This window comes from Sinohyriopsis cumingii, chromosome 17, assembly GCF_028554795.1.
Source record: "Sinohyriopsis cumingii isolate HCF-2022 chromosome 17, ASM2855479v2, whole genome shotgun sequence".
Lineage (NCBI taxonomy): Eukaryota > Metazoa > Mollusca > Bivalvia > Unionida > Unionidae > Sinohyriopsis > Sinohyriopsis cumingii.
The window spans coordinates 13,654,409-13,680,505 of record NC_142977.1 but is presented as its reverse complement, the minus strand read 5'-3'; the positions used below and the strand labels follow the sequence as shown (position 1 = coordinate 13,680,505).

The window sequence follows — 26,097 nt, the reverse complement described above, 5'->3', positions numbered from 1 at the left end:
GATAAAACAGAAAATAGAGAATTGATTTATAGACTCATGAAGCAAAACCAAAATCTAATACAGATGGTGAGTCCTTTGTAAAACCCACTGGATCCAGAGAGAATAGAACTGGGCTATGCATCAGCTCAAGGAGAAAAGCCGAGACATGGGTATAGAAGGCGATTCCTTGATAAATAATACTGCTTCAAGAGAGAATAATACCGGACTATGCACCAGCTCCCGGGGTGCAACCTAACTATTGCTTCAGAAAGAAAGTCCCTGATAAAACCGGCTGATTCCATAAAGAATAGAAGCGAGCCATGACTGAGATATTGCTACATAAAGCTAGTCCTTTATAAATTCTGCTAATTCCAGATCAAATAGAAACATGGTTTTCATCAAATCGTCAAGCAAAACATATCTGGCACAAGGCATTTGCTTAAACCTGTTGATTCCTGAGAACAGAGCCTGCTCTGTTTCAAATCATGGGTCCAAAACGAGATCGAACTACATAAAGTGACTTGAAAACCTGCTGATTCCAGAATTAATGTCCTTTTTAATTCATTAGGCCAAACTGAGATCTAGATGATGAAGGCGAGTACTTTTATAATATCAGTTAATTACAGAATTAGGTCTAAGCTTTTCAACTCACAAAACCAGACCCTGGACCCAACCCCAATTCAACATGGCTCATTTCACTTTGATAAAGACCAACTTAGACTAATTGTTAGGGACAAGTTGGACAAGTTGGACAAGTTGTTTTTTTATTATCATAAAAGGGGACTTAACTTTTATTATTTAGTGGGCATGCTCATGCTATGACAGCATGTGGACAAAAAGTATTTTTTCTTGGCCGAAGGTCAGCTTGATTAGCATTGTTAGTACTTGCCTTTATTTAGTTATATCTGAGATGTGTCGAATAACATTACGGAATAGACTAATACTGAAAACGTGAAAGAGTTGTCTCATAACTAGGTCTCACTATCTTTTTTGTCAGAGTCGGCTGAAAAATTCGTTCAACTTATTTTTCACAACTGGCCTGAGTAATCGTTTATCAAAGTGCACAAGACCATGTTCAACTGGGCTTAGGACCACGATATATCAAACCTGGACTTAACTGTCTTAGGTAAGTTGTCATTGGTTTGAGTTGCCCCAATTCCCAGCACCTGACGTTCATAAAGTTTCACACAAAACTTTGTTACAGTATTACCAACAAAGTAAACAAAACAGGCAAGACAGGAACTCCTAACATTTCAGTGTATTATCCTAATATTTCACTTGAATACATCAATTGATGTTGAAGATATGTGAATTAAAAAAATTATAGCTCAAAACATTGGCATTTGTTTACAGTGATGAGACATGCTTTTCTGCTTAAGCAGGTGAGATGGGAAAGACAGGAACTCATAGCAAGTCAGCATATAAAAAAAAACTTTAGATCTATTGTAATATTATATAAAAGTTTCAGCTGAGTGCAGCAAAAGATGTAGAAGATTTTGAACTTTCAAAAATGTGAACAGAAAACATTCACTTTTCACAATAATGAACCAAGCTTTCAGCTTAATCTGACAAGACAAGAAAGACAGCAACTCCTAGCTCAGTTAGACAAGATAGGAAATCCTAGTTAAATCAGACAAGACAAAAAATAATTCCAAGCTAAATCAGAGAAGACAAAACAGACAGGAACTTCTAGCTAAATCCAAGAACAAAGACACAGGAATTCCAAGCTAAATCTGACAAGACAGGAACTCCTAGCTAAATCAGACAAGACAGGAACTGCAAGCCAAATCCAACAGGAGAAGACAGGAATTCCAAGCCAAATCAGACAAGAAAAACAAGAGCTCCTCACTAAATCTAACAAGTCAAATTGACGAATTAAATGACTAAGGTTTGTGCATTTTTCATAACCTAGATGCCGTATGTTTTCGAGATCAGTAAGACAGCACAAACAAATGGGAAAGTATGTGAATACTTTCTGACCATACTTGTGCATGCTAGACAAAACTCGCTGCATACAGTCGGAACATATAATGTGGACCTTAGTTTTGAACACATAATGGGGACCTTTAGTTTTTGAACATGTAATGGGGACCTTGGTATTGAATGCATAATGAAGACCTTTAGTTGTGAACACATACTAGGGACCTTTAGTTGTGAACACATAATAGGGACCTTAGTGTTGAACACATAATGGGGACCTTAGTGTTGAACACATAATGGGGACCTTAGTATTGAACACATAATGGGGAACTTAGTGTTGAACACATAATAGGGACCTTAGTGTTGAACACATAATGGGGACCTTAGTGTTGAACACATAATGGGGACCTTAGTATTGAACACATAATGGGGACCTTAGTGTTGAACACATAATGGGGACCTTAGTATTGAACACATAATGGGGACCTTAGTGTTGAACACATAATGGGGACCTTAGTGTTGAACACATAATGGGGAACTTAGTGTTGAACACATAATGGGGAACTTAGTGTTGAACACATAATGGGGAAGTTAGTTCTTAATACATAATGGGGACTTTTAATTAAGTACCATTAAAAACATAAAAATAACCAGCTTAATGGGGGAACTAATTGTAGAAATAACATGGAAAACTCTGGAGTGAAATATCAATCCTCATGATCATTAGGTATGGAGTTTCTAAATATACACAATTCTTTTACTGCAAACCAAACACCAACCTACAGGCCATTCATATATGGTGCATGTCTATATCCATTGAAAATATAATAGAAAGCAAAAGATGAAACAAGCCTACCTTGAACTGCCTTTTGTTTAAATACTCCTCTAAGCAGATAAATGAATCTCTTTTTGTTGGTGCAGAAACCAATTCAGTTACAGTGACCCTGACCTACGATCCCAAAATCATTATGCAGCGTAAGCCAGGTCTATGCTGTACAATATATGTTACTATATGTGGAACCCATTTTTCTTTCATTCATATTGACGACATAATGAAGAACTCAGGTTATTATGTGGAAACTATTTTTACATCATTTAGTCATAGTGTACTTGACATTTGAAAATCTGAATCCAAAGCTGATAAGGTTCTTCGATCAGTCACAGTATACTTGACATATGAACATTTTACTCCAAAGTTGATATGGTTCTTCCATCAGTCACAGTATACCTGACATTTAAATGTTTGACTCCAAAGCTGACATGGTTCTTCTGTCAGTCACATTATACGTGACATCTGAACATTTGACTACAAAATTGATACAGTTCTTCTGTCAGTTACAGTGTACTTGACATTTTCAATATTTGACTCCAAACTGATACAGTTCTTCCTTACTTCAAGTGCTAGCAATTCACACAATGTCATAACTGTAAATTGTGGACAACTAGAGTTATTGTAGCTGAAACCATTTCTTTTCTTTCAGTCACAGTTCTCTTGACCACTAGGCTTTCCACTAAAATGTATAAGGTTGTTCCTTACCCAAGTGCAAGCCATCCACAAAGTTTGATACCTGTAAAATGTATAAGGTTGTCCCTTACCCAAGTGCAAGCCGTCCACAAATGTGTAAATTTTGGAGAACAGGAGTTATTGTGTGGAAACCATTTTTATTCTTTCAGTCTGTGACCTTGATGTTTAAGCTTCTTCTTCTTCTTCTTGCTGTTGTTATAGGGTTAACGCCATTTTTCAGCACAAGATAGGCTATACGTGGTGGCCAGTATAAATGGTGGCGGAAAAAACCGGGAAAACCCTAGAAAGAACCACCGACCCATGAAAAGCTATTGGCAAGCTTTCTCACATACCCACATTTGCCGAATCCGAGGCTAGAACCCACGCAGGCAGAGGTGAGATGGCAGTGAGCCGTAACGGAGAGCGCTTTAGACCACTCGGCCACTCGGGGAGCCTCAATGGCGTGTGGTATCGTAATGATATTCATGTTACTGTTTGCAATATCTGGATAACATTAGCTTTCTCAAATACCCACATTGGCCAAGCCCAAGACTTGAACCCACATAGACAGAGGTGAGATAGCAGCGATCCAAAACAGTGAGTGCATTAGACCACTCTGCCACTCGGGACCCCGTTTAAGCTTGTAACCATGTTTAAGCTTTCAACCTTGAAAAAGGTGTGGTTGTGCATTACCCCAAGTTAAAGCCATGTACAAAGTTCTTTAACTGTAGATGGTGGATAACTGGAGTCACCGGTAACAGATGGATGGATGAGTCATTGAATGATTGGATAATATCGAAACATAACATGGTCTGCATTATGGCAGGTGTATATAAAGATAGCTATTTTAATAGATAAGAACAATAAATCATAAAAATTATGGACTGGAAAAAAACAACATTACATCAGCAAATATCCAATTTTCTTTAACTGGCACAACATATGACATTTATTTGCTTTCTTTTTCAGGAGAGTTATTCCCAAGGATCTTGCTGTTATCAATCACTACCGAAAATGCATTTCAAAATGGACAAAAGATTGTTTTAACTTCACAGACTTTCCACGGATAACAGATTTTAGTATGTCAAAAAAACTGAGTCAAGTCATGATAAATAACAAAGTATCACTCTATGACCACATTGTGCAGTCAAAAAAACTTTGGCATCTGTAGGTCTGAGTAATGTACATTTCCAACATCAAATGATATTGGATTGATGATTGTATCTAAAGTCCTCCAATTGTATAAGAGCAGAATAACACAGCTGTATTTAAAATTAAATTATACCTGTATTTCTGATGTCGTGGAAGTCTGATTGTATTCTGGTTATGACTCGTTTAGCATCAAAATTTTCTCCCTCTCCTCCCATTCTTTTCATATCGAGGCCACTCTCTATTCCAAATGCCCATCTTATCTTACTTTTTACAAAGGTTCATCTGTCTGTTTGCAGTTCATACCGGTCTGCCTTAGATCTGAGACCAAAAAGTCTAAAAACTGGACACAAAATTGGATTCCGACCACAGGTGAATTTTGGGTGGAAAAAAATAGGGTAAACAAAATGAGGTTTTTCCCTCTGTATTTTATAGTGCAACTAGAACTTCCAGATTATTTGGTATCATTGTAGAGCTACATCTGTCTACCTTTCTGTAATACAACCATCTTTAGTGTATCATGCATGACCTTAATGCTTCAGAGCTCGGCAGTAGGCTACTACCTCCTGCCACATTAACTCGTCACCAGGGGTTAATGTGTTAATAGTTGACACACAATTCCCGTAGATACAACTATAGCTGACACACAAAATTCCTGCCAGGTAGATACAACTATAGCTGACACACAAAATTCCTGCCAGGTAGATACAACTATAGCTGACACAATTCTGGCCAGGTAGACTATAGCTGACACACAGAATTCCTCTGCCAGATAGATACAACTATAGCTGACACACAAAATTCCTGCCAGATAGACACAACTATAGCTGACACAATTCTGGCCAGGTAGACTATGGCTGACACACACAATTCCTCTGCCAGGTAGATATGATTATAGCTCACACACAATTTCTGCCAGGTAGATAAGAATATAGCTACGATGCCATAGCCTCAACTTGATTTATTGTGGTTGAGGCTACGAACTGATCCCATATCATGTAATGGAGCAAAAAAATCATCACTAAAGTCAGAAAAACAAACAATGTAGAAACCTACTACATAAGTATAATCATGCTGTGAAAGAAGTTTGGCTTTTTTTGAATTTATTAAGCCCTTACACGATAAAACAAACTGGCATGGTTACACTAACCTCACCCTGTCCTCCATGACAGATAATGCGAGACTCTCGCCTTGACCCCTTTTCTATGGAAGGCTTGCCAGATCATATTTGGATATTCTACACTATGTTATTATCAATCAAGTGGCAAATAATCGCTTCTAGGTGGAATTTCAAAGTTGCCGATAAACCGTATTTACTTTTAATGCGCAGAATTTCTGACTCCCACAGCGTAGGAGGTAGAAGTAAGGGTACTAATATTAGTACTAATAAGAATATAGTGAAAAAGATATATTGATGATTGTTTCTTTCTGTGTAAATTTCATCTCCATAATATATACCTGGGGAAATTAGACTATACTAAGAAGATACTCAGTATGTGTGTGTACAGTTCCATACTATGACACCAAAAACCATACTCAGTACATGTGTTGCACAGCTCCATACTTGGACATCTAGATGATACTTAGTATGTGTGCATACAGCTCCATACTGGGACATATAGATGATACTCAGTATGTGTGCATACAGCTCCATACTGGGACATATAGATGATACTCAGTATGTGTGTGTACAGTTCCATACTGGGACACCAAAACCATTTTCAGCATGTGTGTTGCACAGTTCCATACTGGGACATATAGATGATACTCAGTATGTGTGTGTACAGTTCCATACTAGGACACCAAAACCATACTCAGTATGTGTGTTGCACAGTTCCATACTGGGACATATAGATGATACTCAGTATGTGTGTGTACAGTTCCATACTTGGACATCTAGATGATACTCAGTACATGTATGTCTGTAATGTTCCATACTGGGGCACCAAAACCATTTTCAGCATGTGTGTGTACAGTTCCATACTCGAACATCTAGATGATACTCAGTATGTGTGTGTACAGTTCCATACTGTGACATCAAGACAATACTCAGTATGTGTGTATAGTTCCATACTGGGACATCTAGATAATATGTGTGTGTGTGTGTGTGTGCAGTTCCAAACTGGGACACCAAAACCTTACTCATCATGTGTGTACAGTTCCATACTGGGACATACAGATGATACTCAATATGTGTGTGTACAGTTCCATACTGTGACTCCAAGACAATACTCAGCATGTGTATATACAGTTCCATAATGGGACGTATGATACTCATTATGTGTATGTACATTTCCATACTGGGACACCAAAACCATATTCAGTATGTGTGTACAGTTCCATACTGGGACATCTAGATGATACCAAGTATGTATATGAACAGTTCCATACTGGGACACCAAAACCATACTCAGTATGTGTGTACTGTTCCATACTGGGACATGATGATATTCAGTGTGGATGTGTATATGGTCATCTGTACTGGGACACCAAGACAATAATGTGTGTGTGTGTGGTCTTCCATAATGGGACTCACAAACTAGAACAATTATTACAATACAAAAGAAAATGGTCATGCAAGAATTTTCTCCACACTAACAAACATGAAGGATGATGGAAGTTTTTTTAAATTCACTATTTCAATGTTTCCTTTTCTTTCATTTTTAAAAAAGAGAATTTTGTTTCAATGAGACCCATGTCTCAAAACTATTTGAATTTTAATTTTAATGCGATTTTTTAATTAATATACATTTCGACCAGTAACTTTCAGCCAAGTTATCATTAAAAAAGACTTAGGAAATCAGTGAAAAAATACTAATGGTTTCTGAGAGAAGGTTGAGCATCAATTCATACCAAATATAATGAATGATATGCAAGAAAAACAAGTACTCCATGTGATTAAAAGGAAACTGAATCTAATAAACACAAATCCACTATGCTCTTGACTTTATATCATATTTACACTGTATGGGTGTAGGGGGCTGTACATCCTATTTACATTGTACCATGGATCATATTTACAATGTACCAAGTATCATATATACACATTGTACCATATATCATATATACACTGTACCAGAGGCAGCGTTAGGAGTATGCGGGGCCAGAGTATCAGTATCTTGATTGGTATGCTACTGCAAACACTGATTATATCTAGACTAGATCAACTTTTGCGATTTGGCACACAAATTTAGTTTTTTCATTATTCATTAAAAAAAATTCTGTTGAAGGACGACCTTAGGCCTAAAGCGCAGGGCCCCCTCAAGAGCGGGGCCTGGGGCGGTCACCCCACTTGCCACCCCCAAAAGCCATTCATGCACTGTACTATGTATCATATTTACATTGTACCATGTACCATATATATATATATATATATATATATATATATATATATATATATATATATATATACATACATACAATGTACCATTGGATCATATTTATATTGTACTGGTTAAGACTGTCTATAATAATATACTGTTATGTATATTTAATTTACATTCTTTGTTAGTAACTTTTTAAAAAATATTTATTTCATGATATGCTGTGGGTTCTGTAAAATTGTATCCAGTAACTGACCTCCAAAATCAGTGACAGTTTTGTACACAACACTGTTTACCTTTTTCTGACTGAAAGATAAATATTAGGCTTATTATCTTACATTGAGGCAAGTACATATCTTGACCTGGTCTACATGACAATTGTCACATGCTTTGTTAATGTTTTGGTAACAGACCTGGTCTACATGATGACGGTCACATGCTTTGTTAATGTTTTGGTAACAGACCTGGTCTACATGACGACTTTCACATGTTTTGTTAATGTTTTGGTAACAGACCTGGTCTACATAACGACTGTCACATGCTTTGTTAATGTTTTGGTAACAGACCTGGTCTACATGACAACTTTCACATGCTTTGTTAATGTTTTGGTAACAGACCTGGTCTACATGACGACTGTCACATGCTTTGTTAATGTTTTGGTAACAGACCTGGTCTACATGACAACTGTCACATGCTTTGTTAATGTTTTGCTAACAGACCTGGTCTACATGACGACTGTCACATGCTTTGTTAATGTTTTGGTAACAGACCTGGTCTACATGACAACTGTCACATGCTTTGTTAATGTTTTGGTAACAGATGCTCTATTATAATTAGATTCTTCTAGAACAATGAACTTTTTCTTTTTAGGTCTTTGTATTTTTTATATGAAAATCTTGTTTACTGGAAAATCAATCGTTCATGCAATAACACCTGAGCAGAATCAAGTTGTATTATTTTTATGCAGTATTTTGATTTGAGTGAATTTATTTAATTCTGATTATTGTTCTCTGGAAATACAAAGTGTTCAAAAATCATTTTATTGGACATAGAGACTTTGATTTATAGTGAAATTCATATAAGGATCCAACAAAAGAATGTTGGCACATTGCCATGACACAGAAAAATCACAGGCACTTCAACACTTCCAGCCTTGGATTTATTTTGAAATACCACAAAAGTGTAATCAGAACATCAACCATTGGGACTTGTTATAAATTCTATGATTATTTGGTATTTAATTCACAATAACATAAGCTATCTTTTTACATTTTCATTTTTTATTCTAGGGGATGACATTATTTGTTGAATTTTTAACTATTTGGCTTTTGCTCTTTTCTGGTACTGTAAGACTTGGAGTCATAACAATACTGTACTATATATAATATCATATTTACACTGCACTTGTATTGGAGACGGTATATAATATTTACACTGTACTTGTATAGGAGACAGTATATAATATTTACACTGTACTTGTATAGGAGATGGCATATCATATTTACACTGTACTTGTATTGGAGATGGTATATAATATTTACACTGTACTTGTATTGGAGATGGAATATCATATTTACACTGTACTTGTTATTTTATTTTCATGGTTTTACAAGCAATTACTGGTACATGTTCACCTGTACCAAAATTTATTTCCAAAGAAGAATTGTTGTTTATCAAGTCTTTAATTTAATGGTTATATATGAGGTATCCATCCTTTCTGGTTGGGGCCAAAACAGATAAAATACTTAAGGTCATGAGCCATAGTTCCTTATCACTAATTATGCAAATTAATTAAAATGTGTGTATTTAAAAAGACTGCCTACAGGGCCACATGCAGTTGGACAAACCTGGTTTACATCTGCTTATTTTTCACAACTGGACCGAGTTGTCCTTACATCAACCATGAAATCCACAAGAACGGGTCATCCACAAAAGTGACTTCAACAGTGATATTCAAGAAACAACCATCTATTTAAAGTATAGGTAAATCTGAAATCAGCCTTGGGACTGAGGAAAGTGGTCTTAATGCATGGGTGATTCCATCCAGGCCAAGGCCTTAAAATGTTAATACCTTTGGCCTGAGGTGAATGGCATATGGAATTTTATAAACTGGTTAAAGAGTATACATCCATCTTGATTAACAGGCACTCATCCCCAGACACATCAAATGCTATTTCAATTACTTTTCATTGGCCTTCCTTTGATTAAAAATATCATCACACACAGAGGGATTACCTCCATATCAATGAACAGCTGCACACCTATTACCAAACTACTGCAAACTTTTCATATAATGGCTCAATTTATGTAATTCGGGAGTGGTCAAACTGATCGTGACTGAAGACTACAGTTGCAGTTTTGATTTTGGGTGTTGGTTGCAACAGAGTGAATTAAATGATAAATAAAGGAATAACAAACCAAGGACTGTGAATTAAATGGTCTCAGTTGGGGAGCAGTCTCATTTTGTGAGTGGTCATAAGGCAACATTTTACTCTATCTTGATTTATCTACAAATAACATATATATATATATATATATATATATATATATATATATATATATATATATATATATATATATATATGTGTGTGTGTGTGTGTGTGTGTGTGTTGGGTTCTCAGCTACATGGGAGGGGGTACAATCATTTAGAAAAATGTTATTTTTTATAATTACGATACAAATATTTGGCATGTTTATGAAGTGGGAATTCCTTGATTGTTACACCTTTTATATTGTGTTAAGACAAAATGTATGATAAATGGCATATGAATATTTAATTATTTTCTTCTTGTTGGCACTGGCAAATTAAATGTGAGACAAACAATACAAATCTAAGTAAATGATATATTCTCGTCTAGTGGAGATATGATTTAGTCCTCTATATAAAAGTCATGACACTGCCATGTATAGCCAACCTTATGCTGAGAAATTGTGTTAAACCCAAAACAACCACAACAGAAGACACAGACAAGACATGCAGTTCTGCTTTTATTTCATTGTAAGACTGACAATGCAGTTACTTTTCTGTTGTAATAATCAAAGTCAACAAGTTTTCATTAAATCACAAGCTTTGGGCAATCTCTTTCATTTTATTTAAATCACAGCTTTGGGCAATCTCTTTCATTTTATTTAAATCACACATTTTGGGCAATCTCTTTCATTTTATGTAAATCAAAAGCTTTGGGCAATCTCTTTCATTTTATTTAAATCACAGCTTTGGGCAATCTCTTTCATTTTATTTAAATCACAAACTTTGGGCAATCTCTTTCATTTTATGTAAATCACAAGCTTTGGCCAAATTTAATTTTATTTAAATTACAGACCATGTTGGCAATTTCCATCATTTTCTTTAAATTACAGACTTTTGGGCAATTTCCTTCATTTTCTTTACTTTACATGCTTTGGGCAATCTCCTACCATTTTTTAAATCACAAACATTTTGTGGGCAATTTTATTCACATTTAAAGGCCATGTAAAGCCCAGACATTTGTTCAAAAGGAAAAATAGGCCATTTTGATCCTTTTAAACATTTACTCTCTTAGATAAGTTCATATCCAAAAAAGAAAATTTAAGGTAAATTATGCTTCTCCGAAACCACTTACCCAATCAGATTAATGTTAAGAATTATGCTACCACCAGAATCCAGCCCTCCTGAAGACTTTTAAAATCACTTTACACTCTATAGACAAAGGGAAGTAACCCTTACAGATTACAACCCTTACCCCACAAGGTGGCATTCCATGTACCAGATATCATCAGATTTAACTTGAGCACTGTCTGAAATAGGATGCTTGTATTGTGGGTTGGGACAGGAGGAATTAATAGAAATGTGGCTGGATACCGTATTTACCATATATGTTGGGATATTATATTTGCTGGGACACCATATATTAATTTTTTAAGTAATTTTTTTGTGCACTATATGTCCTGGGACACATCTTTTGTTTCAAGTCATAAGCTGTGGGACACCTTATAAATCATTTAAAAATTACATGTAGGAAAATGCACTCCAACTGAAATTTTATTTTAAAAAATATAAAACTGTGCTTGAGAGAAAACTCTTTAATCCACTGCAGCATCATCTAAACACAACCCTTCTCGTGCACACATATGATCCATTCTAGTCTGGTTCCCTACTTCATACTGTCCCTGTATTGCACTCCACTATAGAGAAGTCAGGTAAACACTGAAGCCATACTGTCACATGATCAAAACAAATGGCATCATATGGAGAGATCTAGTTCATCTAACCATGGCACATTTATTCCTTTAATATTCTCTTTCTTAATGACACAATGTGAACTTTACTAATACTTTCGATCTGAACTAAAGCAGTCTTTATCATGTGTTCAAGCTTAACCATCAATTCGGTCATATAATTATTTTTACAAATATTTTTACTAGTAGGAGAAGATGAAGGAAAAAGGATACACACAATGATATTTTGTTAATATTACACATTTTACACAGTGTCATCTAAAATATCCCTTCTCTAATTGATTCCTTAAAAATTTTTACATCAAAATTGATATGAGGTGATGTATGACAGCCTAAATATAGCCAAAGATTAAGACGAAAATATCACCCCTCTTTTATGAGAGGGTGAGGGTAATGATTGGTTTGCAAATATTGCACACTTGACACCAAATCATCTAAAATATTCTAGTTGTAATATATTCTTTGATCAATTTTACATAGATACTGACAATACAAATGACTCGCATGCTGAAATTATCCAACTTTATGTACAGTGTGCAACAGTCTGACAGTATAAATGAATAACATGCTGGAATTATCCATGTTGACATACAGTGTGCATTAGTCTGACAGTATAAATGAATAACATGCTGGAATTATCAATGTTGACATACAGTGTACATTAGTCTGACAGTATAAATGAATAACATGCTGGAATTATCCATGTTGACAAACAGTGTGCATTAGTCTGACAGTATAAATGAATAACATGCTGGAATTATCCACCTTGACATACAGTGTGCATTAGTCTGACAGTGTAAATGCATAACATGCTGGAATTATCCACCATGACTTACAGTGTGCAACAGTCTGACTATATTAACTTCTGTGAGCTTCTAGGTTATCTTTTTCTGGCAGCCTACCAGACTATCACCAGAGTTAAAAAAATTGTCAGACCTCCCAATCAATAAAAAAAACTAGATACATATTAGTTGGACATCTGTATTGTTATTTGTCTGCAGTACTTGTAATTTGTAAGTATTTTTCATTTACAAACAAACTTCTTGTAATTTCCTGTGAAATGCATTATGGGTATAACAGTAGTATCTCTAGTCAATCTACCATTCTTTGGTTACAAATAATACCACTGACTCTGGTCTCCCCAGTGATGGTTTCTTGCACTTTTATACATTTAGAAATCTTCACAATGTTCTTGGGGAACACTAAATTGAATATCAAATATTGGTAACAATTTGGGTAAAGTACTACTAGACTGGTTTCCATTTGTAAAGTTATTATTCATGCTCCCAGATATTCTTATCTCACTAGAGACTGGCTGAACAAATGTGGCTGCATCTACTGATAAACTTCTTTTCCGATGTATTGGACTTTTCTCATCATCCTCAAAATCATTACCTTGAACATCACCAATCTTTCCTGTTGATTCATTACTTGGAAAATCATCTTGTTTTGATTTTACCAAATTTTTCTTTGAAAGTTCAGAGTCAGATGCAAACCTTGTTTGGTTCTCTATTCCTTTACCCGTGTTTCTTGGTTTTGTTTCTCTAAAATATTGTTTAGTTTGTCCCTCTGCTGACAATCTTCCTGTTTTGGTATCATTCCCTACTTGTCTCTGCTGTTTTGCTTTTGTTTGAGTCAAGCTTGCTGTGGGTGAGTTCTGAGACTGGTTTCCTGACTTTACGAGCTGTCTCTGTTTGTCAGAAGAAGCTACAGATTCTTGTTTTTTATGAACCAGTGAAACAGTCTCTGCAGTTTTTGGTCTTGCTGCAGAAGATTTGGGATGAGTTGACTTTCCCTTGATATGAGAACTCTGTTTTCTCTCAATAGAATAAGCTTGAGAACCAAATGATTTTTCTTCAGTTTTGGCATCTTGATTGATTGCTGCTTTGAATTTCTTCTTAATATAAGTATCCTTGCGAAAAAAATGTTGATCAAAGTATTCCTTCAAAGACAGCAGGGATGTAGCAGAAATTCGCTGAAAATAGAGAATGACAGCTGCTCAAATATTAGCTTTTGAATAGTCCTATGAATACTGTACACTTTTTCATTCATAATACTGTACTTTAAGGCTCTGTCACATTATTCTTTGTTAGTTAGAACTTGCATAATCAGTACAAAAATATTTTAAGAACAAATGAAATACGAAATAAGTTTCAATAACTCTACATGTAAACTTGAAAGCAGTACACTTCAAATGTTTAAAATAAAGTACTGAAAGAAAGATGAATTATTATTTTACACAAGAACAATGTCAATATTCCAAAAGATTTATTGTCTTGTGATTTCAAGACATGACTTTTACTACTGATGGTCTGACAAAAAGATCTTTTATGGATGAATTTCTAAACTCTAATGATGGCAGTTTTAAACTCTAATGATGGCAGTTTTAAACTGTTTAAAAGACACGGAATGCAGATTGCTAAGAATCTTTTTTTTTACTCCATCCCCCCCACCCAGGTGGTGTTAAGGAAACCAAAATAGTAAAATCTGATGCTTTCTTTCCTGGTAAAAATAAAAAAAACTGAATGGTCTGACTTCCTGGAACATGCACATGGGACAGACATGTATAGTTTCCCTTAATATCCCAAAAGAAAACTTATAAAAACAACAAAGTATTCATCAAAGCATGGTATCACACCTGTGAACTGCATTATGGGATATATGGGAGACGCAGGAACTCATAGCAGATCAATGTATAAACTTCGGGCAGTAATATTTAACCATTCTATCCACTAACGTATCTAATACTGCAGATTCACAGTTGTTTGTGAGGTAAACATTTTAATGGATTCCATGGTTACAAAAAATCACATGAAGACCCAAAAAGCTACATTTTATTTTGGAAACAATAAAACCCCTTCCCCAATCCAAATTCAAAGACCTGAATAGCAATATTTTACTGTAGAAACAATAAAACCCCTTCCCCAATCCAAATTCATAGACCTGAATAGCAATATTTTACTGTAGAAACAATAAAACCCCTTCCCCAATCCAAATTCAAAGACCTGAATAGCAATAATTTTTCAAGGAAATAATTAAACCCCTTCCCCAATCCACAAATATAAAAATGTTTATTTTAAAAAAAAATGAAATGTAATGAATTCACAAAGTAAGTTCCTTTCGAAAAAAGAAAAAAAACAGCCATTGCTACGGGATGTTCCGGTAAAACATAAATGTAAGTCAGAAAAGGCACTCTGAATGCAGAGTATTCACCCTTGGACTCAATTTAGAATTTTGTATCATTATCATCTAAATTCTTTAAAAATTCAGAATATTCTGGCAAATATTGATTTTTTTAAAAATGGCCTTCCTTGGGTATCATGTATGTTTGAATGGAACACCCCTAACAGAAAATGTTAACTATGTTTTCCTATTCACCAGCCATATAAAAGTGATTAGGATTTCATTCACATGCTAGACAAAACTATTAGGATTTCAAATTGGCAGAGGATGAAATATAATGTTATTCATGGGATTACTTTCCCACAAAGCAAAGTTTTGTACCAAGACATCACAGGACTTTGTGTACTGGAAAAAACAAATGAGAATTAATAACAATAAATGCAATGTACAAAGGGAATGGGTGAGAAAGACAGTTGGCAGAAGTGTCACAATGAACGTACACTGTCAGTAGGTTAACTAAATTACATGCAATGCAAATTTATTATTATTTTTTGAGTCATATTAATTAAGGAGACATGGTAGCTTAGTTGTTAAAGCATCAGACTCGTAATAAAAGAGTCAATGGTTAGGTACATTTAGTTTGCACTGTGTGCTTGACCTTTTTCTGTAATTGTGGGAAGAGGCCTACCTGACTACTCTAAGGTTTTGTCTTTTTTGCAAATTATAAAGATGTTTCCTTGGATTTAAGTTCAAGACCCAGCCTTGATTATGACCTTAGAAGTTTCTAGAAACAAACTGTTTTGCAGTATGTAGTAATTTAGCATTAAGATGATTGAGATTTTCACAAAATGCTATTGCAACATAAGGTCAAGTGTGGTTATAAATAAGGTCAAGTGTGGTTATAAATAAGGTCAAGTGTGGTTATAAATAAGGTCAAGATCAACGAGATTATTCATTCCAAGTTTAGTTTTAGTCTGCAAAATTATTGTTAGTTGTGTTCAGATAATAGTATGAGGAATTATTTATCTAAATTATTCACTGGAATTACAGTACTCATTGACTAAAATACTATTTTGGAATTAATGAATTCATTCAAAGACATTCTGGATTATATCATTTTGATACATCAAGACTTAGCACACTGGCACATTCAAGGCTATTGGTACATCAGCAGTTCAAGATTGGAATTCATTTGGAGCACTTTAAACTTTTGGACTTGTGATAGAACTTTTAGGATTATTAGGGATTTAATTCACAATACTGTGAGTTTCTTTTACATTTTCACTTTATAAGTCACTTAATTAAAAAAAAACCAAGTTTTTCGACCAAAGGGTCATAACACAACAGCCAGCCTGTGAAGACTGCCTCTGTGTCCTTAGGAAATGCATTTAGTTCCAATTTCCTCTGCATGATATAGCCATAACACCAACAAAAAAAACCCAATATTTTTGGCTGTTTACAGATAGGTGGTTATTTTGTTGATTTTGAATTAATGGATAGGCGTGGCTTTTTTCCTGAATTTAACAAAGAAAACATGATGTCATCATGGAATATTGAGATGTCTCAAGGTGAGGAAACTAATTCTGAATTGACTGAGCTAGGTTGAAACAGCTCTGCTACAATGTCCTTTTATAAAGCAGAGCACATGGATTTAAATTTAGACAGTTTAGGGTTTCAATGGTAAACATAAAGGATCATTCACCATACCCTATTATTATATACAGTGTTTATAATGAAAAAAGCCAACACAGATTTTTGTCATTTTATTATTCTTTACAAAAACCTGTCAGTTATGTACATCCATGGGTAATCTAAGATATTTCCTACACACAATAGATACATTGCGGATAGCATGTGAGTGCATGTTATACTTGGATGAAAGTTATATTTGCTAATTTATTGGTATATGCTTATTACCAAGATTCTGCAGTAATTCGATATAGAGCACTAAAACAATGTTAATACTATTTTACCTTCTGCATGCTGGAGAGTTTAGGGGGAGCCACTCTTCCTCGATTTGTATTGTCAATGCACACATAATTGGCAGCTGAAAAGATATGTAATTTCATTTAAAATAAATGCAAACTGAACTGATGATGGAAAGATTCCAACATTGCTTTTGGTTCCAAAATAAGGCTGATGCACTTGATTGTCATATCCATCTGTCTATATGCTTGTGAAACATGGACACTCACATCAGATCTACAAAGGATTCAAACCTTTGAAATGAGATGCTACAGCAAGATCTTGGGCATCTGATACATATACCAAGTAACCAAAGAAGAAGACCTCAACAGGATCCAATCAGCCATAGGATCCTATGAAGACCTCTTGACACCGTAAAAAAGCATAAACTGAAGTGGTATGGTCATGTCTCAAGATCATCTGGACTGGCAAAACCAATCTAGCAAGGCACAGTGCAAGGGTGCAGAAGAAGAGGAAGACAGAAAAAGAGCTGGGAAGACAACATTACCGAGTGGACAGGCATGGTATTTGGAGATTCCCATAGGGCAGTAGAGAACCGGGAAAGATGGAGGGAATTGGTTGTAAAGTCAACTGTGGTGCCCCAGTGACCTCTTGGGTTAAGGGATTGATGATGATGATGATGATGAACTGATGAAACTGCTCTTTACTGATTATGTTATCAGATCAATGAGTTTTTACCAATTCAAACATTATCTTTATTCATAATAACTTAAATTATAAGGGAATTAAGAGTAACTGTTGTCAACAAAATGTAAAACAAAATCTAATTTTATCAACATCAATAAGATGATTAGGATTATCTCAACACTAGGATAAAATGTGAAACCTTCCAACAGACATGGCGCCACAGAATTATCCCTCACTATAATAATTCTGATCTTATTGTTTGGGGTTATACACCATTTCTCTGGCAAGATAGGCTATATATGGCAGCCAGTATAACTTGTTGGAGGAAGAACCAGGGAAAACCCCAGTAATAACCACTGACCACAGAAAGCTATTGGCAGCTTTCTTACATACAAGCACTGGGTGATCCTGAACTCAAACCCACATGGGCAGAAGTGAGATGGCACTGATTGGTAAGGGCGAGTGTTTTTAGACCATCCAGGCCCCTCACTATAATAATAATAATAGGTTAAAATGTAAAACCTCCCAAAAAGCATGAATTGTCAGAATCATCCCTCACTATAATAATAAGGCTAGGATAATAAAATCTGAAGCCTACCAACAGGATAACAGAATCCGAAACTTACTAACAAAATAACAGAATCCAAAACCTACCAACTGTACAACAGAATTTAACACCATTCAGCAGGGTAACAGAATCTGAAATTTACTAACAGAATAACAGAATCCACAACCTACCAACTGGATAATAGAATTAAACACCAACCAAAAGGGTAACAGAATCTGAAACCTATCAACATCATATCACAATCTAAGAACTACCAAGAGGATAACACAATTAAAAACCTACTAACATGATAACATAATCTGAAATCTACCAACAGGATAACAGAATTCAAAACCCACTAACTGACATGACACCTTAGAATCATCTCTCATTACAATAACAACAAAAGGAAAACGTAATCTGCAGGCAGGACGATGGAATCAAAACTGATAGACAGACATGACACTTTACAATCACCCAACACTATAATAATAATAACAGAATTTTAAAACCAATGACTGACAACATTCATCCCCCCTCAATATAATCACAAAACTAGCATAACAGAATCCAGAAGCAACAGACAGGACAAGACAATCCAAAAAAACTACTGAAAGACAAGGCACCTTACAATCATCCCTCACTATAGTAACAAAACAATACTAGGATAATAATTCTGAAACCTAGCAATAGACATAGCATCTTACAATCATCTCTTACTATAACAAAACAACACTCCGATAATAATTCTGAAACCAAGCAATAAACATGGCATCTTACAATCATCTCTTACTAAACAAAACAACACTCAGATAATAATTCTAAAACCTAGCAACAGACATGGCATCTTACAATCATCCCTCATTATAATAACAAAACAACACTAGAATAATAATTCTGAAACATGCCAATAGACATTGCATCTTACAATTGCCCCTTACTACAGTAAATGACTTTGAACTCAATAGGAATGGTATTATGTGGTGAGAATATCTGGTTGTAACCAAGTGCAGTAGTCCCTCAATATAACATGACTCAATATAACATGTTTCCTGATATAACACAGGTATGGTTACAGATAACATTATATGTGTGGTGAGAATATCTGGTTGTAACCAAGTGCAGTAGTCCCCCAATACAACATGGTTCCTGACAAAACATGCATATGGTATTAAATTATATTACACATGTGGTGAGAACTTTTTATAACCAAGCAGGGCTGGCCCTTAATACAGCATGCTTAGTGTAACATGGTCCCTGATATAACACCAATTATGGGTATATATCACATTATACATGTGGTGAAAATTTGTTATAATCAAATTCCATGGTCTCTCATATGCCTTAAGATAAGATGGTCCCTGATGTAACACTGGTAGTTATATAGATTACATCATACATGTGGAGAACTTTGTTATAACCAAGCTGAGTGGTTCCTCACTATACCATGGTCCCTGAGGTAACACTAGTGTGCTTATACATCACATTATAGTATGTGAAATTTAGCTGAAACTGCTGCTTCATTTTTTTGCTCAGTGGTAGTTCCTTGCTCACTAAAACTTATTACAATATGAATACACATAAGCATATTCCATCACAATTTGAATACACATAAGCATATTCCATCACAATTTGAATACACATATGCATATTCCATCACAATTTGAATACACATAAGCATATTCTATCACAATTTAAATACACATAAGCATATTCTATCACAATTTAAATACACATAAGCATATTCTATCACAATTTAAATACACATAAGTATATTCCATCACAATCTGAATACACATAAGCATATTCCATCACAATTTGAATACACATAAGCATATTCTATCACAATTTAAATACACATAAGCATATTCCATCACAATTTGAATACACATAAGTATATTCCATCACAATCTGAATACACATAAGCATATTCTATCACAATTTGAATACACATAAGTATATTCCATCACAATCTGAATACACATAAGCATATTCAATCACAATTTGAATACACATAAGCATATTCCATCACAATTTGAATACACATAAGCATATTCTATCACAATTTAAATACACATAAGCATATTCTATCACAATTTAAATACACATAAGCATATTCCATCACAATTTGAATACACATAAGTATATTCCATCACAATTTGAATACACATAAGCATATTCAATCACAATTTGAATACACATAAGCATATTCCATCAAAATTTGAATACACATAAGCATATTCCATCACAATCTGAATACACATAACATATTCCATCACAATTTGAATACACATAACATATTCCATCACAATTTGAATACACATAAGCATATTCCATCGCAATCTGAATACACATAAGCATATTCCATCGCAGTGTTGCTTTGTATAAAGCATACCAATTATTAAAAAGCCTTCTTATAGTTACTTTCAAATGGTATTGCAAATTATATCTGCTGCTGTATAAAAAATATATTCAAACAGACTGAAAAATAGTTAAAAAGGGTTCCATTTCTAAGGGCTTCATATTGTGTATTCCACTGTTTATTGTATTTCACTGTTTATGCCAACAGTGTGCCTTTAATTTATCTTCAAAAAAATGTTTATGAAAATTTGTGGCTCTGTGTAGCATTGGCTGGATGTTTATATAACCCATCCGAGGTAAGCTTCTATTGATTGATCATGTGCTAGTTGTCCTCTACATCATAACTGGGAAATTCTCATTCCCAATTGGTAATAAATAACAGAGCCTTTATGAAATAAAAAACTTATAACCAAAAAAATAATAATTTAGGCAAATGCTACAGAAAGCATGCAGGACTGGAAGGTAGTCATTGGAATCTGCATATACCTACAGGGAACCAATATTGGACAATGCAGCAGATGTTTTAACAGTAGTACGTTTTGATATCAGGAAATTTGTTAAGTGTCTCCAGCAGAAACGAACATGAACACATCTTGAAAAATATCACCATCAAATTATGCACTACAGCTAAGCCTTCTTTTTAAAATGTATGCAAATGTGTGTTTCAAATGTTGATCAAAGGCAATTGCTTCACACACTAGCTAAAGCTAATTTAAATTATTACATCAAGTGAAGTTAAATGAAATAAGTTACCTTTCATGAGACTGGTCTGCATATCCTTTGTCAATAGGTCCCACTCAGCTGTGTGGGCTGCCTGGTGGATATACAGCTTCAGGTGACTCTCACATCTTGCAAATAATGCTCTCACAAACTTCTCAAAGTCCTTCATGGTATAGAAAAATTTAAATAGATGATCATTTTGTATCAACATTAATAAAGGTTTCTATTTTTCTATGTCTGCATGCATTTGTGTTAAAAAGATTGACATTTTGTGTGGAGTTTCATAAATATAATATCACACTCAAGCTACTGGTGATAGGTGCAGGACAAAGGGTCATGTCTGCTACAATATGTTCAGCAGGAGCTTCAGAAGAACTGTGTGCAAAATGAAGTTAGAACACGGTGCATTCAGGGGCCATAACTGCTTGGAAAAACGATGTGGAATGCTGGAAGTCTGACTCATTTAAGGTCCCACCAATGAATGTTGGATTTGCTTTAAGTTTAACAATCCATAGTAAAGTAAAGCTGCAGAAATAAAAACCAGAAGGACAGGCAATCTGGGCCATAATTCTTCTAAATGATAGCATAAGGACAGGCAATCTGGGCCATATCTCCTCTAAATGATAGCATAAGGACAGGCAATCTGGGCCATAGCTCCTCTAAATGATAACAGAAGGTCAGGCAATCTGGGCCATAGTGCCTCTAAATGATAACAGAAGGACAGGTAATCTGGGCCAGAATTCTTATAAATGATAACAGAAGGACAGGCAATCTGGGCCATAACTCCTCTAAATGATAACAGAAGGACAGGCAATCTGGGCTATAATTCTTCTAAATGATAACATAAGGACAGGCAATCTGGGCCATAATTCTTCTAGATGATAACAGAAGGACAGGCAATCTGGGCCATAACTCCTAAATGATAACAGAAGGACAGGCAATCTGGGCCATAACTCCTAAATGATAACAGAAGGACAGTCAATCTGGGCTATAATTCTTCTAAATGATAACAGAAGGACAGGCAATCTGGGCTATAATTCTTCTAAACAATAACAATAGGACAGGCAATCTGGGCCATAGCTCCTCTAAATAATAACAGAAGGACAGGGAATATGGGCCATAATTCTTCTAAATGATAACATAAGGACAGGCAATCTGGGCCATAATTCTTCTAGATGATAACAGAAGGACAGGCAATCTGGGCCATAACTCCTAAATGATAACAGAAGGACAGTCAATCTGGGCTATAATTCTTCTAAATGATAACATAAGGACAGGCAATCTGGGCCATAATTCTTCTAGATGATAACAGAAGGACAGGCAATCTGGGCCATAACTCCTAAATGATAACAGAAGGACAGTCAATCTGGGCTATAATTCTTCTAAATGATAACAGAAGGACAGGCAATCTGGGCTATAATTCTTCTAAACAATAACATAAGGACAGGCAATCTGGGCCAAAGCTCCTCTAAATAATAACAGAAGGACAGGCAATCTGGGCCATAATTCTTCTAAATGATAACATAAGGACAGGCAATCTGGGCCATAATTCTTCTAAATGATAACAGAAGGACAGGCAATCTGGGCCATAGCTCCTCTAAATGATAACAGAAGGACAGTCAATCTGGGCCATAGCTCCTCTAAATGATAAATGAAGGACAGTCAATCTGGGCTATAATTCTTCTAAATGATTGCATAAGGAGAGGCAATCTGGGCCATAGCTTATCTAAATGATAACAGAAAGACAGAAAAACATTACAGATAACAGAAAACAATAAAAGGTATGGCTCCCTACTATCATGAGGGGTCATACTGGTATCTATCTCCTACGTTGGGATTGGAGGACACTGTTAAAACTTTAACAGTTTCAATTTAGACCCAGTAAGTCACCAAAAGAATGCAACCAAACTTGGCATGTTATACTTACAATTAAAACGTCTAATGTACCTAGCTGGTTAAACATAACACACTGTTTCTAAAAATGTTAAATTCAAAATAAAGGGACAGACAGACAGACACTGTCATACAAAAGTACAAAGATCTGATGCTCAATTAAACCAATATAACCTTGTGTCAATTAGCTAGTAGAGGACAGATGGACACTGCCATGCACTGGTAGACAGATCAGCTCCTCAGTTAAACCCATACAACTCTACACCTATAAGCCAGAGCTATCCCCTATTAACAAAGTCATGATGTGCAGTTAGATGTAATGGTCTTAAATATTGCATCTACTTCATTCAAGAATAGATGGTAAAGTTCACCATTCTTGTCAAGGCTTTTACAGGGCCTACACCTATCTTTGTGGGAAGGTACTTGACTGAGAATATTTAGTGCTCAGAACACCACTGCATGCTTACCAAGTAGGATAACTGTATGACAGAAATGGGGATGTTCACCCATTTGGTACCAAATAACGCCAACATACTTGCAGTAAACATTTAGATTTCCACTTTTGAAAGTTCCAAATGAATGATTTAAACTCTTAAGAACTGACATAACTTGGAGACAATGAATCAAATATGAGATCAGACCAGCTGAAACCAACAAACTTTCCACCCCTCTGAGCACTAATGGGTTTCGTCCATGCTCTGTAATTGTATCATGTGCAAACACTGTACCCAATGCACTGCATTCCTTTTATGTACATGTAACCCTAAAAGATCCTTTAAAGCCATAATGCCAACATTATGTGTAAAATGTCATGTATGCCAAATCTTCTGAATAGTACTGAATCTTGAAAGATACTTGTCCTAAACATTGTTGGTTTCCAATAAAAACAAGTAATAACATTGCTGTAGCCATGTAGTTTCTCCCTCCAACTAAGAAACCCAGCTATCTTTCACGTGTATGAATTAATCTGATGTTGATCAGTGACATCTGTGGGTCTGCTGATTTCAGTTGAAAGCTGGAACACAAGATTTTTGATGATGTAACCATTGTAAACATAAGAAGCCAACACCATGCTATTTCAGACAGTGTAGGTTATCATTAAAACAAGCTCTTCATTCCCTCTTGAATCAATTTGTCTGTCACATGTGAACATTGTTGCTATTAGTCACCAACAGAATTTGTCAAGTGTATCACATCATTACTGAAGCATTCTCATAAAGAGAACAGAATTATAATCAACTTTAGTGACTGAATTAAGGGGTTGCATGTCTTACTTCTGAACTGAATATCTAAGTGTTGTTTAAAGATAACTTTTTGATTATTTAAAAGAAAGGTCAGGTTTATGTCAGAACACTTTTTAACAAATCATTTCCTTCATTCCAAACTTTAGTTAGATTGAAAGAATGGTGAAATTAATTATAAAAAAGAGGTATTGGGGCTTTAAACCTCAGTTAATTCCATTGCTCACAATGACATAGTTTTAATTATATATCTCACCCTCCTGGTGAACTGCTAAACAAGAGTTCATTAAGTTTATTCTCCTACTGTACTGCATTTTTAATGTTCTGTCCCAAACATTTTATATAAAAAAGTCAGTAATGTTGTGGAGTAATGGATGTATAGAATTATAATACACACAATGCTAAATTTTAGCATGACAGATGGATGAACAGAATTACTATATACACACAGATGGACGAACAGAATTGCGACAATGCTAAATTTTAGCATGACAGATTAACAGAATTACAATATACATGATGCTAAATTTTAGCATGACAGATGGATGAACAAAATTACAATATGCATAATGCTAACTTTTAGCATGACAGATAGATGAACAGAGTTACAATATACATAATGCTAAATTTTAGCATGACAGACAGATGAACAGAATTACTATATACACACAGATGGAAGAACAGAATGACAATATACGCAATGCTAAATTTTAGCATGACAGATGGATGGGCAAAATTACAAAATAAAAATGCTCAATTTCAGCATGACAGATGGAAAAGCAGAATTACAATATATAAAATTATAAATTTTAACAAAAGGAAACAAAAATATTGCTACTGTACCTACCTCACTATAAAGTTGTGGCTGTTTCTCCCCATTCCCATCATGACTTCTGAAGGCTTCCTGCCATCTGTGTAGAGACAGATATGTCTTGCAGGCGACTTCTGGAGACAGGGACCTTATCACTGAGCCAAAGATATCCTCTAGGATACCCAGATTACAGGCCATGCCTTGCTGTAAGGAAAGAGAATGGTTTATTATATGTGGGTTCCAATGTTAGCAGACTCTGTGGCTGCTACAAACCACAGCTTCAAAGTCTAAATGAACCATAATGTGTCAACTTAAACCTTCTTCGCCAGTACAATATCTTAAGCATATCATGTTGATGAAATGGGAGGTAAGTGCCTTTTCAAAGGATACATTGCAGTAGTTGACTCTCCTTGGATTATGAGCATGATGTTCTACCACCTGAGCTACAATCACTCTCAGCAATATTGGAAACACAAAATTAAGGAACCTCCAAAATATCTGCTATGAAAGTACTTTTTTGGCAAGGGATTTGGAATGTTTAGTTTGTTTATTTTGTAATATGACCTGGAAGCCAGTCTAATTAATTGGTCAACAGACTGAAAATATGCGTTTAAATTTTGGACTGTGTCACTAACTCATTACATTCAAACACTTTTAAATTGTGCAAACTGTCAGACTGTGACACTAAATCATTA

The 26,097-nt window shown here is 35.1% G+C and overlaps 2 protein-coding genes across 2 annotated transcripts in view; one reads left to right on the top strand and one right to left on the bottom strand.

Annotated features, from left to right (window-relative positions):
- LOC149777782 (uncharacterized) overlaps positions 1–10,296 on the top strand; it is a 63,490-nt gene extending 53,194 nt beyond the window's left edge. Inside the window, exon 4 of the mRNA XM_089938821.1 lies at positions 4,373–10,296. Coding sequence (XP_089794947.1) covers positions 4,373–4,574 — 202 coding nt within the window. The 3' untranslated portion in view covers positions 4,575–10,296. The remainder of the gene's footprint in view (positions 1–4,372) is intronic.
- A 554-nt stretch (positions 10,297–10,850) lies between these two features.
- The window catches only part of LOC149777781 (uncharacterized), a 46,634-nt gene continuing 31,387 nt past the window's right edge, over positions 10,851–26,097 (bottom strand). The window contains exons 10-13 of the mRNA XM_089938820.1: positions 25,439–25,606; positions 21,491–21,620; positions 17,190–17,263; positions 10,851–14,068 (exon numbers count right to left, since the gene is read on the bottom strand). Of these exons, the coding sequence (XP_089794946.1) occupies positions 13,265–14,068; positions 17,190–17,263; positions 21,491–21,620; positions 25,439–25,606 (1,176 nt within the window). The 3' untranslated portion in view covers positions 10,851–13,264. The remainder of the gene's footprint in view (positions 14,069–17,189; positions 17,264–21,490; positions 21,621–25,438; positions 25,607–26,097) is intronic.